We start from the raw sequence: 19,891 nt of genomic DNA, 5'->3' as shown, positions 1-19,891 counted from the left end.
CAATTTATAGCTGTATAATAACTTCTTGAAGCTGATACTATTTCAAACTTAGGCCCCTACTCTGAAAAAAAATTTCACTGTAACTATATATTTTGTTTATCAAAATACCGAACAAACATTGGATCTCAAAGAGTTACAGAATTCTTGGAAAATAATAAGGTGGCAGATGCATAAAAGAACTACACTAAGGCAGTGCCATAATCAAATTAACAAAGAAATTATAGGATTTCCATTGGCATGATTAGCACTTACCCAAAATACGTATTAATCGACTTCTCACCTTCTGGTCAATTTTTTGCCCCTGATTACTAAGTTTAATCAAAAAATAGTGTGAAGAATTGTTTTGAAACCATAGCAGCAACAATTATGGAGATTTTGCTTTAGACATAACTTGAACATCCAATTAAAACATTGTTGTAAAACAATCTTACAAACATAAATTTGCACGTACCTTGCCCATGACAATAACATCCTCAGCCTGCAATTGTCTGACTCTTTCCCAGGCAAGATCATTCTGAAGTTCTGCCAAACTTAGAATCAACGTGCTATCTTCATCATCATAATCATAGATCAGAAAATCTTCTTCCACGCCAGCAAAAAGACCTATTTCTTCTGGGGTCCTAACATCAAAAAGACATGATTCTTCAACAGGCAAAAATGCAGGTCCCTTTCCATTGATGTCAACCAAGACCCCACTTGGATCTGCCATAATTATCATTCCTCTAACCTGTACAGAATAACATTCATATCTGAGCATTCATCCACTGTCTGTGCCTTTGTTTGGAAGGCAACCAAAGATCAAAGAGCAAGAAAATAAAAGGTCACCTATGCAGATCACTACAAAAATGGCATTAAACAAATTATCAACCCTAAATAAAAAAGTGTAAGAAAAATGCAATAATGTCCATCTTTTGTGAAGTACAGTTGTACAAGTTTCAAAATTTCTATAAACAAAAGAGTTCCAAAAAAATTGCCAACACAAGCAATGGTACCATTTTATTGAAAAAGAAAAAGCCTAAGGTTCCCTAGTCTCTGTCAAGCATTAACACATAATTCAATTTTTTCAACAAAAGACAAAACGTGCCTGTGTACACAACTCTCTGTCTTCTGCATATCTATAAAAATTAGGATTTCACACTTGCACTAATATTAATATTGGCATACATTAACAACTACACTCATCCCTCCACAAAACTACCCACGAAATCCTTCCCTTCCATCCATCCATAAAACCCCCATTTTCCATCTACCCAGGCCTGTCAATCATCTATTGTAGAAACACAACCATTTGATTGCAATTCCAGAAAACCTATTGAAGGCATTCTTGGAATTTAATTAAAATTAAAGAGTCATTTTACACCTGTTATAGACTTGATAAACAAGAAAATTATTCCAAAAAATCATATTTACAACTAACCCGAATACTGCGAAAGAGAAGTTTTGTCTTGTCAGGATGTATGGAGCACATGATAAGTATTCAGTCCAGCACAGCACCCAAGCTAGCCATCTAGAAGATTTTACAGCAATTGTATCACAAAAATCAAATCACAAAGTTTGAAAAGAAATTGTTTGAATGTTGATCAATTTGCAAAGAAATTCTTTAAATGTTTATCTTTGAGGAAAAGTTCTTTTGGAGATACTATGTATATTATGACACTTGTTCCACAAAATGCATTCAAGGAGCGGCTGCAAATTACTTTGTCAAAAAGAATAGGAATCCTCTCAGCAACTATTTGAGTGATTTGCATGTGCATGAACAGAGTTAGAAACACAAAGTGGCGTGATTAGTCAAAACTTGGAAGAGACAATAGTAAATACTTCCATCTTCACCTTGTAAAGACAGGAATCAAGAATGTGCAACTGAAAATATTTCTTGAGACTGTTTTCTCTGTCCCATAATACTTCACCATTATCTGTCTAAGTTTGGTCAAACAACCATAAAACTTACAATTTGGCAATTGAGAAGTTAGTTTTGAAAGGGCAAAATGGCAGAGCGTGGCACCATTATGAGGCTCAATTATCTCAAGCATCACATTCTACTGCCATTAATCCTGTTGGCAATTGAGAAGTTAGTTTTGAAAGGGCAAAATGGCAGAGCGTGGCACCATTATGAGGCTCAATTATCTCAAGCATCACATTCTACTGCCATTAATCCTGTTTCCAGAGCTGCACACATTATAGCTAAGATAGTGCGGTTGAGAATTAAAAACATCTCATCTTTGAAGCATACTATGTTGGACAAGGGAAAGGCCAAGGGCAAGCGAATTTTCCTGACTACTCCCACTAAGCACCACAAAGTAATGTATAGCATTGCCATTAGAGATCTTGAAGAAGAGGATGAAGCAGGAAGCTAGGCAGGTTGTGCAATCCAAACATAAGAAATAAAAGCAATTTTTTTAAGAAAAAGAATAAAGAAGAAAAGAAGGTTAAGGTTAATCATTCCCAGAGCAGATGCAACAGTACCGTCATCTTGGAAATCTAATATATCAATGCTGGAACGAGAATCAGGATAAGCCATCAGTGGAAAAAGTTTATGAGAGCTCAAGTTCCTTGTGTTGTAGCTACATACATTTATGACAAGAATAGAAAATTTCAAAAGCATGTCCTCATTAAAATGTATCTACTATCAAGTATATCAATGTGAGTACAGATAAATCAAGTGTTCATTGCAAGGTCAGACCATTGAAGTTTCTTATGAGCATGAAGACAATTGAGAGGGCTCTTCAACTTCCCAATGAAGAGAAAAAGGTTAAGTGACAGATGCTCCTGCAGTGCAAAATGAAGAATTTATAATGGAATTTTTTTCAGACGGACCTTATGGAAGGCAGTTGCACATACATTATTAGTGCAGAGGCACCCACATGAGACTTTGCTTATTGCAGTGCTTTTCCAAATGTACATATGCCCATCATGCATATTAGGATAGGCCACGTCATGTTATTAAGTCATTTGTTTCATCTTGTTGTAGTAAAGGCCTATTTTGTAAGGCGTTGTCATGAATTGGCATCCTTATAAGCCACATGACCAAATTGCCAAGTTTGCCCTATGAGCATGTAAATGAATTAATTAGCTTGCATTTAAGGCATAGTTACACCGCCCTGGGGGACAGCAGAATGGGGGGTCAAGTTTCTGGGATAGGGGTATAGAGGGGCCTTAATTTGGGGATGGTGGGGGAACGGCGGGGGGACGGTGGTGGGGTATAGAAGGGGGTGTGTATATATATACATATGGTACTTTAAATGCTAGTTATGAAAAGATGTATTGCAATATAAGATATAAAGATGTAAAAGAGTAAATACTTGAACATTGGACGGAACTGGAACATCGAACATTGAACATAAATAGTTGAATCAGCAAATAGTCAATATTGGGACGTCCCCCATCCTCGGTGGATGTGGTAGAATCTGGTGGCGCCACTAGGGACGAGGGGACGGAGTCCCCAAGTCCCCAGTGCATCCAAGTCTCTGGGACGTGGGGCAAAAAGCGGGGGGGGGGGGGGGGGCGGCGTCTCCATGTTACTATGATTTAAGGTTAATCAGGTGTTTTTAGAAGGGTCTTATTGTTAGGGAGTCATATTTGTTTCAATAATTCAAATATTGTCAAAGTTGCAAAAAGTGCAACTTGACAACTTTTTGCTTAAGTTGCAAAATGCCAACTTTTGGTTTGCAAGTTGGAGAGCCAATAGTCTTGGTGCCTTACCAAGCATACCAAGCATCGAATCATTTATATTTTGATGTAAATACATTGCATATAGTTTTTTGAGAAGAATTTTTGAAGGTTGGATCAGTTTGAGTGAAAACAATAAACAAAAACTTCGTTTTCCTATGAATATGCCTATACCTTAGCTTTGTATGGCGCTGTAAGGAATAGCTAGGGGTGGAGACCAACCTGCATGCATAGAGGGGAGAGATAGGTCTCATTTGCAACAAGTTTGAGCTTCTAAGATGCCCGTATGTGTGAGAAAGACTAAAACCTTTGTAATAGGGTCCAGAATTGGCTGTTCAACAAGGGTTTTGTAAAGAAATACATATAAATCATTCTTCCACCCACCAAATTCTACGACCCTTAGGATTCTTGTAGCTCAGAGGGTTCCCTTGAAGATTCTACAATCCATTTTTGTGCATTTGTTGGTATTGAATTTCGTCAGTAGGTCCTAGCGGGTTATTCCACCTATTTTTCAATAAAACAGTACTAGAAGTCGCCATATCTCTCATGCATGGTTGAGCCAGAGGCTGGAACTCTAGATTTAGGATTTTTTAGGATTCTCTAACTAGTCCAAGAATTAATTTGATAAAACCAAACTATTTGTTTGTAATTCCTTTGTAAAGTGGGCACAATTAGGCCTATTAGACCCACTAAGAATGTAATGTCCCCACTTTAACAGTTGTCCAGTTGTGTGACCGTTAGCCTTTTATTTTCTTTTATTTTATTTATCCCACATTGCTTGTGAAAAGTGGTCGACCCTATGAAGTAGAACTAAAAGGAAAGCCTGTGGCTATTGTTAGGCAATGTTGGATATGAGAAAAAAATGGATGTGTGAGTTACAGATCTGTTCTTGGCATTAGAGGGCATCTATCCTCTCTTGTGACATTCTAGACATCATTCCCTTGGGGTTTGGCCTTTGGAATTCATCGCTATCAGCTTCATTAACAGGCAGCTTGGGCACATTTCCAGCTATAGGTAGATTGGGTGTTGCTCATATCATTCTCACTCCTTGTCCGATACTTATGCCATTGTGGATGGATGATTTTATGAGAGTCTTGGACTGATTGAAGGAAGATTTTACTATAGCAGCACTGTAGCACGACACTATTCATATTACTATAGCAGAAAGATAGGAAGTCATTACGAGAATATCATGTTATAATGCTGGAGTAATTAGTGAGCTGAAGAGTTTGCTATGTATTTGATTTTATTAGTTTGAAAACTAATATTATTTCAACAGTAGCTCAATCTTCAATTTGCATAAATTCCTTCTTGTTCATGTTATGTGGTTTCAAATCTATGCAAAGACATTAAAATCTATATCAGCAGTTGGTTCAATTTTTAGGCATTTCCAGGGTGCCTATTACAGTGGTATCAAAGCTACAAGTCCTGCCATCCTTTGGAGGTCTTATGGAACAACCAAATAGAGGGAAAAGTATTTGGCAAAATGTCAAAACGCTAAAAGCAAAAATTAAAACGGCTAAGCATTTATGTTTGAGCATGCAACAGGGGCTTTATAATTTTCGCAATACCAGAGCAAGACAAAGTAGGAGTTCAGACTTGCAGAGCGAACAGTCTAGTTCATCAGTGCAGAGGGACATACAATCCAGTCATACAGGCACAGAGGAGATATTCTTTGAGCAAGACAGCAGTATGGGTGACCAAGATGACAAGAACATAGGATTAGGTGGAGGCAGGAATACCAATTCAGATCAGGAGGTAATGTTCAGATGATTACTGGGTACATTAGAGGAGGGACAGTGTGTGCAACAGGAGCAGAATAGGCGAATGGATATGATGTTGCAGCTTATGGCTAAACAAATAGGCATCAATACTAATCCAAGCGATGCCAACAATGGAAACAATAACAATGGGGGAAACGACAACAATAGGGGCAATGATAATAATGAAGGTCGATGCAACAACGATGGTCCTAAGAATAATATTAATGGTAATAATGGACATGGAAACAATGGGAATGAGGCTGATAAATTTAGACATGTTGCACGCCCAGCTCAAACAACGAGCTCGAGACCTCTTCTACCCACCTTCCCACCCAAAGATCCGGTTCAACCAATAAATGAACCACAGATTACCAAGTTATAGGATCAGTTCAGGAGGGACTGGAAGGCTAGTGGACTGAAGTTTCAGGCGGATATTTCCCTCTAAGATTACATGGACTTGAGGATGAGACACATGCCCAGATCAGGAGGGAGAAATCAAAAATTTGAGCTGAGAAAGAAAGTTGGGAAACTTTCTTTACCTTATTACGATGCTTCAGGGAAGATAACTGCACGAACTTGAGTGCAGAGGGTAGATACATACTTCAAGCTGAATCCTATGCCTAAGGAGGAGGCTATCAAGTATGCGGCTATTCATTTGGATCGTCCAACGCATGAATCATGGCACCATGGCATGGTAACCCTGAGACATAATCAGATCACATCTTACGAGTTCATTAAGAGACTCGCAGAGAGATTTGATATCAAAGATCCCGAGTTACAATTTAAGGAGCTGGCACAACTCAAGCAGTGGGGATCAGTTGAGAGTCGAGACGTATATTAGTGAATTTCAGAGGTTAGCTATGTTGGTCACAAATATTTCAGAGAGGAGGTTAGTAGTGTTGTTTATGAACGGACTCTCAAATCCCTTGAGGGGTTGGGTAAAGGGGCATGACCCAGCTACGTTACAAGAGGCCACTAAAAAGGCTCGTAACTTAGCACCTTCTTCTTTTAGGAGCAGATTTCAGCACAAGGATCCATATATGAAAAAGGACAAGAAGGACAAAAAATCTTTTCACAAGGATGCTCAGCCAAAAAGGGATAATAAGTTGGATAATGACACCTTGAATGAGTTGAGAAGGAAGAAGCTATGTTATCATTGCAGAGAGCCTTGTGCCTTATCTCATAAGTGTCCTCTCAAGGCTAAGGCAAATCAAATGGAGTATTTCTCAGTAGAGGAGTCACAATCAGAGAGGGAGGATCAGCACTCTAATTCAGACGAGGATAGCACTACAGAGGAGAGTAGCATTCCTAAGGATGAGAAGTCATTGGCATGATTAAATGGGGCTCAGAAGGCAATCACATTTAAGGTTAGGGGTACTATCCAGGGGCAGAAAGTGATCTCACTCATTGACACTGGGGCTACACATAATTTCATAGATGCACAATTGGTAGCCAAGAGAGGTTTACAAACCGAGGACCACGCCGGGTTTAGAGTCATGATAGCTAATGATGACAAATTATTATGCACTTGGAAGATATCAAATCTTCACATCAGGTTTGGAGGTGGCTATGAGTTAAAGGATGAGTTCTATGTAGTAGAAATGGGAGACTGTGATGTCGGCATGACATGGATGGCCTCGCTAGTCGAGTTCACACTCAACCTAGCAAAGTTGGAGATGAGGTTTCAGCATGAGGGCAGAACTATTCTACTTAGAGGACTTTCAGATGGGAGCTGCAAAGTAATCTCTTTGAAGAGAATGCAAAAACTGTTTTGGCATGATCATGTAGAGTAGGCGACAGAATGTTTTACTATGCCAGCCTCACAGGAACCACAAGTGAAGAGTCATCCACTAGATATCCAAGAGATACTTGATAGGCATGCTAAAGTTTTTGGCGAGATTCCGCATAGGGTTCCTCCTGACAGAGGGATGGAGCATGTTATTGAATTTCAGGAGAGAGCCAAAACAGTTATGATTACTCTCTATCATCACCCTAAGAAACACAAGGATGAGATAGAAAAGGCAATAAGGATTTATTGGAGATGGGGCATATCAAGCCTAGTAAGAGCCCCTTTGCTTCAGCAGTAGTGTTGGTAAAGAAGGATGGGACGATACAAATGTGCATCAATTACAAGTCATTATATAAGATGACCATTAAGAATAGATATCCCATCCCACGGATAGATGAGTTTCATGGTGCATTTTTTTTACGAAGATTGATTTATGATTAAGGTATCATTAGATCAAGATGAGGGAGAAAGACATTAAGGCGACAACTTTTCGATGTCACTATGACCACTTTGAGGTTTTGGTTATGCCATTTGGGCTAACCAATGCCCCTGCTATGTTCCAGAGTTGCATGAATCAGGTATTCAAGGGGCAACTTAGGAGATTTGTCCTGATTTTCTTTGATGACATTTTGATCTTCAATAAGACTTGGGAGGAGCATTTACAACATCTTGAGATGGTGTTGTCCATTTTGCAGAAAGAGTCACTATATGCCAAGGAATCTAAGTGCGAGTTTGGGTTGACTGAGTTAATATACCTTGGGCATATCATCAACGCAAATGGAGTTCAGGTAGATCTTGAAAAGATTAGAGCTACTGTTGATTGGCCTACTCGGCCTACTCCTACGAACCTTACACATCTTAAGGGATTCTTTGGTCTCTGCAGGTTTTATAGGAGATTTGTTAACGGATTTTCATAGATCGTTGCACCCTTGACAGACCTTACCAAGAAAGGGGCCTTCGCATGGGCAAGGGAAACTCAGAGATGCTTCGATCATTTCAAGAAGGTGATGTCATCATGTCCATTATTAGCTCTACCAGACCTCACAAAGTCATTTGAGCTTCATTGTGATGCGTCAGGTGATGGGATTGGAGCAGTCTTGATGAAGGAGAAGCATCCCATTGCTTTTGAGAGTAGGAAGCTTTGTGGAGTGGAGACGAGCTATTCCATCTATGATCGGAAGATGTTGGCTATTATGCATGCATTGGCCAAGTTTCGATCCTACCTAGTTGGGGGGAAGTTTGTTATCAAGACTGATCACAACAGCATCAAATACTTCATGAGCCAACATAATTTGAATGATAGACAACATAAGTGGATTATGAAGTTGCATGCCTATGACTTTGATATTGAGTTTGTCAAAGGTAAGAAGAATGTGTTGGTAGATGCTTTATCCCAAAGACCTCATATTTGTGCTCTAGCTGTGATTATCGGAGATTGGAGAAATAGGATTGCCCCAGAGTATGCAAGGGACACTTGGACTTCTGAAGTGATTGTAGGCACCATACAGGCTGATAGTTATGAGGTGGTGGACGGATTGATCAAGTTCCAAGGTAGGATATATTTAATTCCTTCATCACAGTTTAGGGAGGTAATACTGAAGGCATTTCACGATGCACCTACAGTTGGACATCCAAGGGTCTTTAAGACCTACAGGCAGATCTATGAGCGGTTTACATGGAAAGGGCTCAAGAATGATGTTTAGAAGCATGTTAGGGAGTGTGCAGTTTTTCAACAGAATAAGGGAGAGCACACATATCCTACAGAGTTGTTACAACCTTTACCCATTCCGGATAGGAAATGGGAAAGTATTTCTATGGACTTCATCATTGGGTTACCACAAGTATAGGGGGGAGATTGCATCTATGTGATAGTTGATCGGCTGATGAATTTTGCTCACTTCTTTGCTATTCTATCCACCTACACAGCAGCGCAAGTGGCCGATCTTTTTTTCAGAGAGATATTCAGGTTACATGGGCTACCTAGTTTCATTGTCAGTGATTAGGATAGTAAATTTATGAGTGTTTTTTGGCAGGAATTGTTTGGATTGTGTGGCACAGATCTTACACCTAGCACTAGTTATCATCCACAAACAGATGGGCAGACGGAGATTGTAAATAAATGTGTGGAAGGATATCTGACGAACTATGTGATTGTACAACAGAGAGCTTGGGTCAAATGGCTACATATGGGAAAGTACTGCTATAACACCACTTATCATATGTCCATCAAGATGACTCCATTCATGGCATTGTACGGTTATGAAGCACCTAGTTTCATGGATCTGGTTTTGGGGGATAGTAGAGTGCCCAAAGCCAAAGACTTCTTGTAGGATAGTCAAGATATTTTGAGGGTGCTCAAGGAGAATATACAGCAAGCCCAAAATTAGTAGAAATTGTATGCTGACCAGCACCAAATAGAGCATAGCTTTGAGGTTGGGGATATGGTTTACTTTAGGCTACAACCATACAGATAGTCATCACTCAAGAAGAGTGGAGCAAAGAAGTTGAAGCCTAGGTTTTATGGTCCCTACAGAGTGATTCGCATGGTGGGCGAGGCTGCCTACAAGATTGAGCTTCCAGAATGTGTTTCATGTGTCGAGGCTTAAGAAAGCCATCAGTCAAAGAGTTGTGCCTTCTGCAAATTTTCCACCATTAGATGAGGAGGGTAAGCTTGTATTGATTCCTGAGGCTATTCTAGATACCAGGGAAAGGACTTTGCAGAACAGGGTGATTAAAGAATACTTAGTCAGATGGAGAGACTTGCCAGAGGAAGATGCTACTTGGGAGAGTGAGATTGCTTGAGGACAAGCAATTTCAAGGGGGGCAAACTATAATGTCCTCACTTTAGTAGTTGTCTAGTTGTGTGTCTGTTAGCCTTTTCTTTTTTTTCTTTTTCTTTTTTATTTATCCCACATTGCTTGTGAAAACTGGTCGACCCTATGAAGTAGAAATAAAAGGAGAGCTTGTGGCTATTGTTAGGCAAGGTTGGATATGAGAAGAAAATGGATGTGTGAGTTACAAAGCTGTTTTTGGTATTAGAGGATGTCTATCCTCTCTTGTGACATTCTAGATGTCATTCCCTTGGGGTTTGGCCTTTGGAATTCATCGCTATCAGTTTCATTAACAGGCAGCTTGGGCACATTTTCAACTACAGGCAGATTGGGTGTTGCCCATATCATTCTCACTCCTTGTCCGATACTTATGCCACTGTGGAGGGATGATTTTATGAGGGTCTTGGACTGATTGAAGGCAGTTTTTACTCTCGCACAGCACTATTCATATTACTATAGAAGCAAGATGGGAAGTCATTATTGGAATATCATGTTATAATACTAGAGTAATTAGTGAGTTGAAGAGTTAGCTATGTATTTGATTTTATTAGTTTGAAAACTAATAGTATTTCAACAGTAGTTCAATCTTCAATTTGCATAAATTCCTTCTTGTTCATGTTATGTGGTTTCAAATCTATGCAAAGACATTAAAATCTATATCAGCAGTTGGTTCAGTTTTTGGGCATTTCCAGGGTGCCCATTACAGAGAAAGTCAAGTTTTCCTTCACCAGTAAATGAACTAATCCTAACCATTTTGAGGAGTTAAATAACTTCAAAAAAGGTACTAAAAACCCTAATTTATTTGAAATGTTCAATGGAAAGAATGAGAGTTAAGCCTTGAAAACCCTTTTAGCAGGGCTACTAAGCTAGACTGGCCTAATTGGCGAAATAGGTGTAATAAGATTGAATGAAATAAATGATTTGAACAAGTCATCTTAAGTCCCAATAGAAGGATTCTAAGTCAGAGAAGGGTGTGTAAGTTGTAGAGCGAATTTTGGAGAGTTGGGTAAAATCCACTATTCTTAAAGCTTGAGAAGCAAGGTCTTAATCATATCTCTGCATCATTATTGGTATCAGAGCTTAGAGAAAGCTCCTTTAACAATTTGATTTTATGTCAATGTCAGAGTTTGAAAGTGAAAATTCCACCATGGTCACCAATGTTGAATTGGCAAAGAAGATGTAAGAACAAGAAAAAACCAATCAATGGTTCAGAGATCAACTAGAGAAGTTGAAGGGCCAGATGGAGAAGGGAGTAAAGGTTTCCACAGAATAGGAGGAAAAAGGGGAAGAAGAAAATACCCCTAAGAAGGAGGTTGTGAAATTACCTGTAGACCAGAGATACTTCATAGAAGCCCTTGCAAGAGTAGGCAAAAAGGATGTCAAAGGTGACATACCCATCCTTTCAGGCAAGATGGATTCTGATGTTGTTGTGGATTGGATAGAATTCCTAACCAACCACTTTGAATGTGAAAATGTAGCAGAGAAGGACAAGGTAAAGACTGCCAAGTCAAAGTTAAATGGAGAAGCTCTCACTTGGTGGAATTTCGCCCAAGGAGAGAGAATTAAAGAAGGTAAGAATATTATAAATTCATTGGGAAAAATAAGTGCCAAGGAAAGGAAAACCTACCTACCTAAGGACTATGAAGTCCAATTACATAGAAGGAGAGAAAATTTGAAACAAAAGGATTTAGATTTCACATCCTATACTAAAGAATTCCAAAGAATTGAGTATAAGAAGCAAGTAAAATGAATGTGAAAGCAAGAGTTTCTAGATAGCTCAATGGATTGTGAATGAGCATTTACGAAGAGCTTAACTTTTTATGCCCTAATACAATTCAGGAATGTTATCAATTAGCCTTGAAAGTGGAAGCAAATTTGAAGAGAAGACGAGCAAAACAGCAAAGGAAGAGGCAAAAACCAAAGGGGAAGAGTAAACTTCCAAGGAAGAGGACAAAACCATGAAGATCATAAGGAGATCAAGCAAGAAACCAATCAGAATGAAGGTAATTTCAGAGGTAGGAGGAGTAATTCAAGAGGCAGATTTGGTGGTAGAAGGGCAAGTCCAATAACATGCTTTAATTGCAACAAAAGACACTATGCATCTAGGTACCCGGATAGAGCTAGCACAAGCTCACATGGTGAAAGAAGAACACATTTAGTACAATATGATGAATACCAAGAGAAGGAGATACCTGATCTAGATAGTTTGCCTGAAAGAAGAGAAAATTTGATGATGAGTTAAACACTTTTGAAGGTGCCTACAATAATGGAGCCCTCACAAATAAAGACAATCTTTCGACTGCCTGCAAATGAGGAGGGAAGGTATGTAAAGTGATCTTTGACTTAAGGACTACTGAAAATATAGTTTCTCTTGAGATGGTTCAGAAGTTGAAGCTTAAACGAGTACCCCACCCATTTCCTTACAAGGTATCATGGCTAACAAAGGGTCAACAAACTCTTGTAAACGAGCAAGCATGGGTTGATTTTCAGATTAGCAAGTATAAGGACAGGATTTTGTTTGATCTAGTTGACATGGATGCATGCCGCCTATTTCCTTGGCAATTTGACTTGCATGCACGACATTGTAATAACCCCAACTAGTTATAACTTCAACAAACCCAAATTCTTTTATAATTCAGTTGTTTCACATTTCCTCAAACACTTTGCAAGCAAGCTCTAATACCATTGTAATGAGCCCTGCTGGCTCTCAAACAAGTTGTGATGAAGAATTCATTTCTTTGTTTTTCATGTTTTGTAATTTTTGATACAACAATATAGCAGCAAAATAGAAGATATTGCAATAATAATTTGAACTCAAACATTTGGAAATTATATAGGGAATATATAGCTGAAAATTCCAGATTTTAATATCAATTTAGATACTGAATATTTTCACAATATATCAACAACCCAATTGATAAAATATCCCCTATTATCTTAATCAACAATACCCAAAAAAATTAGAAATTACAGTCCATGAACTTATATGTAGACATGCCTTAAAAACCCTCCGAAATGAAGACTAACAGCAGCAAAAGAATTCTCCAAAAAATAAATGCAACTACAAATATGTTGCTCCCAAAGTGTATAAGAAAATAATGCCCAACAATAGATATAAATGGCACTCCGCCACCTCCAAATTAACCAGCAAACAATTTCTTATAACAATTCCAGCGAATCTCTTCACAAATTCAAGACCAACCTCCAACAACAAGAAAAATTAAACTTCTCCTTTGCAACAGTTAATACAGTAGGAGAAATGACAAATTGTATACCTTAGCACAATTTAGTAACAAATCTCAGAATTGAATCTACAATACTTCAGTTGCAGATCCCAAACTCTTATACTTCAGCAAGGGCACAAAAAAATCAGAACTTTACAAACATCACAAAGACGACAAAGCAAAATAAGATTATCAAATAATTGGATGCTTTACTCATTAAATGGGCTCATATTTATAATCTCCAAATGGCACAAAGTTTCCCAGATGAACTTCATTTAAGAAACTTCCCACACACAACATTAAAATATAATAAAGTGTCATTATAATTTAATTTATTAATTGCTTTGGGCTCCGAAAATGATCTTTCCCACCATAACTTAATATTCTAACACGTAAGGCCACTGTTTCTTGTTCCCACAATTTAAAACTTTTCATCCCGGTTCCAACGAGCTATGATACTGAGGTGTCCAACCAACAACACTAACAAAAATAGCAACCTCAATGTATTTAGATGAATAATAATAATCTATGTTCCCTCGAGTTTCTCAGACGAGGACAGCAGGGGACTGCGAGACGGGTTTCTAGGACAGCAAAAAAAAATTGTCAATTTGGGGGAGGGTGGGGAAGGGGGGGGGGGGGGGGGTGTGCAACGGCAAAAGTGACTTTTTTTTTGTGCGTTAAAAAATTGGGGACGGATGCAAGTCCTCAATGAAGTCCCTAGGAAACCCTGGCTTTTTTGGAGCGGATGCGTCCTCAGGGAACATAAATAATAATAAATCACTCATCTTGCGAAAACAACTAGAGAGGCATCAAAATTGAAATCTGACAACTCCAAAGTGATTCTAATAATGAAAGACAATAGAGGAACTTGATAGCGTCACTTACTATAAATAGACACTCCCTCCAAGATTCTTGAAGCCCAAACTGGAAGCCCAAAATAAAAATTGAGAGCATCACACAACTCCTCTAACTCAACTGAGCTCATCAAAACCAATAGTTTAAATTAATATAAATAGTAAGTCCCTCAAATTAGGCCAAAACACACCATATGCTACTAGAAAGCCTATAACCACATAACATAGACCCTCACATCCTACTGCCAGTTCACAACAATCACAATGGTGAACTGACCTAGCCAACTGCAAGAACCTGCTAAAAAATGGGGACATTATAGACATGATTGAAAAGGTTGAATGTGTACACCACCAAGAATGATAGAATAATGATTAAATTGATTCCATTTGCAGACCATGAAGAAGTGGACGAGAACAAAGAGAGGGAAGCCAAAATCATGATGGTTGATAACAAGGAGTTCTTACAAGACATGAAGGATGAACCTAAGCCTTTTTTTCTTTTGATACCTAAACCACAACCAGAAGGACCAACTGAAGATGACAAGAAGGCTGAAACCAATAAGGCAATTCCTAGTGAGGTGAAAGCACTTTTGGACAAGTATAAAAGACTGATTTCAGAAGGTATGCCTAAGTCTTTACCACCTATAAGAGACATCAGACATTGCATTGATTTCATTTCCGGGGCTACCTTGCCAAATAAGGCTGCATACAGGATGATACCTCAGCAAAATGAGGAGATAGCTAGACAAGAAAAGGAGTTACTAGATTCTAGTCTAATTGCCAAAAGCTTAAGTCCATGTGATGTAACTATTGTTTTGGCACCAAAGGAAAAAGGGACATGGAGGTTGTGCACTGATTCAAGGGCTATAAACAAGATTACAATCAGATATAGATTTACAATTCCAAGAATTGAAGATCTGCTTGACTGCTTAGGGGGTGGAAAGTACTTTTCCAATATTGATTTGAAGAGTGGCTACCATCAAATAAGGATAAGGGTGGGAGATCAATGGAAGACAACATTTAAAACAAATGATGGTTTGTATGAGTGGAAGGTAATGTCATTTGAGCTCTCTAATGACCCTAGTACCTTCATGAGACTTATGAATGAAGTACTCAAAGACTTCAATGATAAGTTCGTCATAATATATTTGGATGACATATTAGTTTTCAGCAAGATAAAGGAGGAACTCCTCAAACACATTGACATGGTTTTGAGAAGACTTCATGAGAAGTTGGTGATAATATTAAGATATTATCTTACACTTTCTATAATGGTCAACTACTTGTCTATAGTTTGTCTTTCAGTCTAGATAGGAATGTTTCCTATCCTGTCTCTTTTGTCTTCAATCCAAATAGGAATGTTTCCTATCCTGACTTCAAATTTGTTTCTAAATTCATCTTTTGTCTACGTTGTTTCTTTTAGAAACAACATCCTTAATTCTTTATAAGGAACACATTTGTTCCTCTGTTAATCAATCAATCATCCGAAAACCCATTAATTTGCCAATTCTTGAATCTTGTAACATGGTATCAGAGCCATTATAAGGAATTTTTCGAAAAATTTACAATTTCTTTCAAAATTAGTTGCTAGATTTTTTGAAATTATTTCTAAAGATTTCTCTATAGTCCGTCCAAGATTTCTACTTCTTTGAGAAATTTATATGTGCACATCTGAGTTTCGGCTAGGGTTTATGAATCTGCAAATCGCATCCATGCAAAATGAAAGTCGCTTTTATCTGCTCACGACTGGTAGAAATCGTGCCCTGCAAATCACATCTGATATTGTTTTGCTTGTAGTCTGGAGTTTTTGTTCGGTCTGTAAGTCGTGTCCACAATAGTTAGGGGCTCTTTTTTTCTTGCAAATCACGACATTCAATCTGGTATTCAACTCACGTTTTTGCTCTGCAACTTGCGATCCAGTGTTCATTTTTCATGGCATTTTGAAAGCCCTGAATGTCGTGTTTTTTCCTACCAAAAACGTTGCGCCCTTTGCCCAATCTTGACATCTCTATAGTTGCAAGACCTCTGGTTCGACTTTGAAACCAAAATCAGCCATTTTCTCTACTTATTTGACCTCCCTGGCCGCCAATTGTTATTCTACTCAAAACCCTAGTTTTTTGACCTCAGAGAAATTTTTTGTTTTCAAATTCTTGGTGGGTTTTTCAAGACGTCATCTGGGTCTTCGTCAAAATTTTCTGGGTGCCTCATTTTTCGTGCCTTGATTTTCCGGCCGGTGGATTTACATTGACTGCAGATTCCTTCTGGGTTTTCCGTCTACTCTTCTGGGCACTTGTCATTTTTTTTCTGGATCAGCCTCAACATTGCTTCGAACTTCATGCAAATGGCATCTTTGACTAATCTGATGTTGGAGGGCAATCTACGATTCAATGGCCACAATTATAATCACTAGAAGCAGCGCATGTTAACCATCTTTGGATGAGCTTGTTCTAGGCACAAAGACTCGTCCGACCTTCGACCAAGCAGAACAAGACAAGTTTGATGATCGCAATCGAGAGGCTATTATGCTTCTTAAGCTCTCTATTATTGATGATCAGCTACCACAGATTCCTTTCGGCAAGTCAGCTGCAGAAATCTGGAAATATCTGAAGGAGCTACATGAAACATCTGGCAAAAGTTGAGCATTCTTTCTAAAGAATTAGTTGTTCTCCATTATGATGGATGAACATATGTCCTTACAAGAGCATCTGACAAAGATTAAGGATATCCGCGATCAGCTCGAAGCTATTGGTCGGAAAATGGAGGAAGAGGATATGGTAGTCATCAGTCTGAAAAGTCTACCATCATCCTATGAGCAATTCATAGAAACACTCAACATTACGTCAACTAATCTTGATCTAAAGTTTCCAAAATTATGTATCAAACTTCTGCAGCAGGATCGTTGGAAACAACAATTTGGCAGCAGTGCTTCTACAGCCTCCTTAGAGTAGGCATTTGCTGCAAAATCCTTTCAACAGAACATCGGCAACAATCAGTCTTCTCAGCATCAACCCTCTGCTCAATCCCTAGATGGCTCTACGAAGCAAAATGTACAGTGTAATTACTGTCACAAGTTTGGCCATATGAAGTTCGAGTGCCGAAAATGTTCGGCTGCCCAAGCAAGGCAAAATGCTTCCCAGCCAACAACACAAATTGTCGAGCTTCTTGATCAAGGCAAAGCTGCATTTTTCACCTTTTGAATTTGTTTCTATTTTTCTGGGTTTGTTGATTTCCTCCTAAAAAATCATTTCATGTTGTCTATAATACGCAAGGTTGCGTGAGATTCTGGATTTTACCATTTTTTCCACAAAAACGAAGTTTTGTAATTGCACCCTATTTTGAGTCATAGCACTCTTCTGGCAAAGCTTCTTGGTTTCAACATTCTGTAGATACAGGGAGGGTCTCAGTTATCAAAGAATGTTCCAACATCTGTATGTTGACCATTAAGGGAGGGTATTAAGATATTATCTTATGCTTTCTATAATGGTCAACTACTTGTCTGTAGTTCGTCTTTCAGTCTAGATAGGAATGTTTCCTATCCTATCTCTTTTGTCTTCAATCCAGATAGGAATGTTTCCTATCCTATCTTTAGATTTGTTTCTAAATTCGTCTTCAGTCTACATTGTTTCTTTTATAAACAACGTCTTTGTAATTCTTTATAAGGAACACATTTGTTCCTCTGTTAATCAATCAATCATCTGGAAATCCATTAATCTTCCAATTCTTGAATCTTGTAACAGATAAACTTGGAAAAGTGTATGTTCATGCAAGAGGAGCTGATCTATCTTGGTTTTGTGATCTCCCAAGGCATCTTGAAGATGGGTAAAGACAAGGTAAGTGCTATACTCTCTTGTCGTACAAAGCAATTGGTAAAATACTTGCTTAATATAAACAAAGACCGAGATGTCAATATATACAAAAGAATAAAATAATGCTTCCATAGGAAATGAGCGTAAAGAATAGAAATATTTTATTCTAGGTAAAAGAAAGCTAATAGATAACTACAAACTAATTGATATTAGAAACAATCTAATATTTACAATAGATTACAAATAGATAACCCTTAACTAATAATAGAAGTTTATCTATTATCGTAATACCCTCCCTTAATGGTTAATTTATCCACAACACCAAGCTATCCTATGAATTTAACAAATTTATCAGGACCAAGAAGCTTGGTGAGAATGTTTGCAGTCTGATCCGTGGTACGAACACTGCAAGTCTATTGTCTTGTCTTTCACCAATTGTCGTATGTAGTGACAATGAACATCCACATGCTAGGTTCATTCATGGAAGACTGGATTTTGTGCTAACTTGATAACACCTTCGTTATCAACAAAATGGTCGGCTGGTGACATCTACATATCCCCAAGCATCTGACGAAGCCAAATAGCTTCACAACCTGCCTTGACTATCCCTTTGTATTCAGCCTCTATAGAGGAGAGAGAGAAACTGCTTGTTGCTTCTTACTAGTCCATGTGATGGCACTGGATCCCAAACTAAGCACATATCCAAAATTTGACATTTTTATTTTCAACAAAGCCTGCCCAATCTGAATATGTGAACCCACAGTGTCTAGGAGTAGAATTTCAAGGGTAAAGAAGTCCAAAATTTGTAGTGCCCTTCACATAACAAAGCACACACTTTGCTGCCATCCAATGATCAGCCTTAGGAGCTGTCATAAAACGTGAGATGTAGCTAACTATGAAGTTTATATTAGGCCTAGTAGTAGAGAGGTGGATGAGCTTGCCTATTAGAAGCTTGTATGTAGTATCATCAACCAAATAAGAACCAGACTTGGCTGATAACTTGAGAACTTTCTCCATAGGTGTAGATGCAAGCTTGCAATCTTGCATACGGAATTTGTCTGACAGAGCCCTGACATATTTAGACTAAGAACTGAATATACCAGAAGATTGTTGCCAAACCTCAACACCGAGGCAATAGTGCATAAGCCTAAGGTCAGTCATATCAAAAGACTAACATAAATTTTGTTTGATTCTCTAAATCAAAGATGTCGAACTGCCAATGATGATCAAATCATCCACATAAATAACCAGAAGGATGATGTCACTGTCAGTCATAGGAACGAGAATTGCCATGAAATCGCCAGAACCATCTGTTTTGAGATTCAATTCATGGTTCTCGATTTTTTTGGAACCAGTGAATCAGTTCAGTGACTTCAAGGCATGAATTGCATGAATAGCCGATTTCTGCAAAAAGTCGCATAAATCACCTCTGTGAATCACGAAAAATCAGTCGAGCAGGTAGGGAAAAAGTCAAGTAAAATTTTAATAAAAACACATCTTTTTTTAATGTTTTTTTTTTCCTTTCCTCTTTGTTTTAATTCTAAAGGGCCTTCTAATTGTTTAGCATGAGTAGAAGAGAGGAAAAGTGAGAGAAGAAAATAAAATAAAAACTACAGGTTTGCAACCAGCAAGAAGGAACAGCACCCAAAAAAAATACGTTTACAGATACTACTAGACATATGTTTCATGGATCTTGATTCATCTCACATACATTTATGATTTGATGTCTTATGGAAATTCCTCTTACATACATTCTATGATTTGACACAATATGATCGTATAAATTCTATTTACTTCAACTACGATTTACATTTTATGTGTAATGTAGTTACGTATGTAATGGATTTATCATTTATGTTCCATGTTTATGTATGTTAGCATCTATTTGATGATGTTATAGTGTGTTTAAATTATATTTAATAAAAGGTGCATAAAATAAGTTTTAAATTGTTAAAATC

At 38.1% G+C, this 19,891-nt stretch overlaps 1 protein-coding gene across 1 annotated transcript in view; it reads right to left on the bottom strand.

The window, feature by feature from the left end:
• RPS1 (ribosomal protein S1) overlaps positions 1 to 19,891 on the bottom strand; it is a 150,747-nt gene that overhangs the window by 69,652 nt on the left and 61,204 nt on the right. The window contains exon 2 of the mRNA XM_089819690.1: positions 452 to 727. Within this exon, the coding sequence (XP_089675816.1) occupies positions 452 to 727 (276 nt within the window). The remainder of the gene's footprint in view (positions 1 to 451; positions 728 to 19,891) is intronic.

The sequence above is a fragment of the Cupressus sempervirens genome, chromosome 3 (assembly GCF_028749045.1).
Source record: "Cupressus sempervirens isolate cs-2001-9-10 chromosome 3, ASM2874904v1, whole genome shotgun sequence".
Classification (NCBI taxonomy): domain Eukaryota; kingdom Viridiplantae; phylum Streptophyta; class Pinopsida; order Cupressales; family Cupressaceae; genus Cupressus; species Cupressus sempervirens.
The sequence above is the reverse complement of the archived record's forward strand: the minus strand, read 5'-3'. Positions and strand labels throughout refer to the sequence as shown.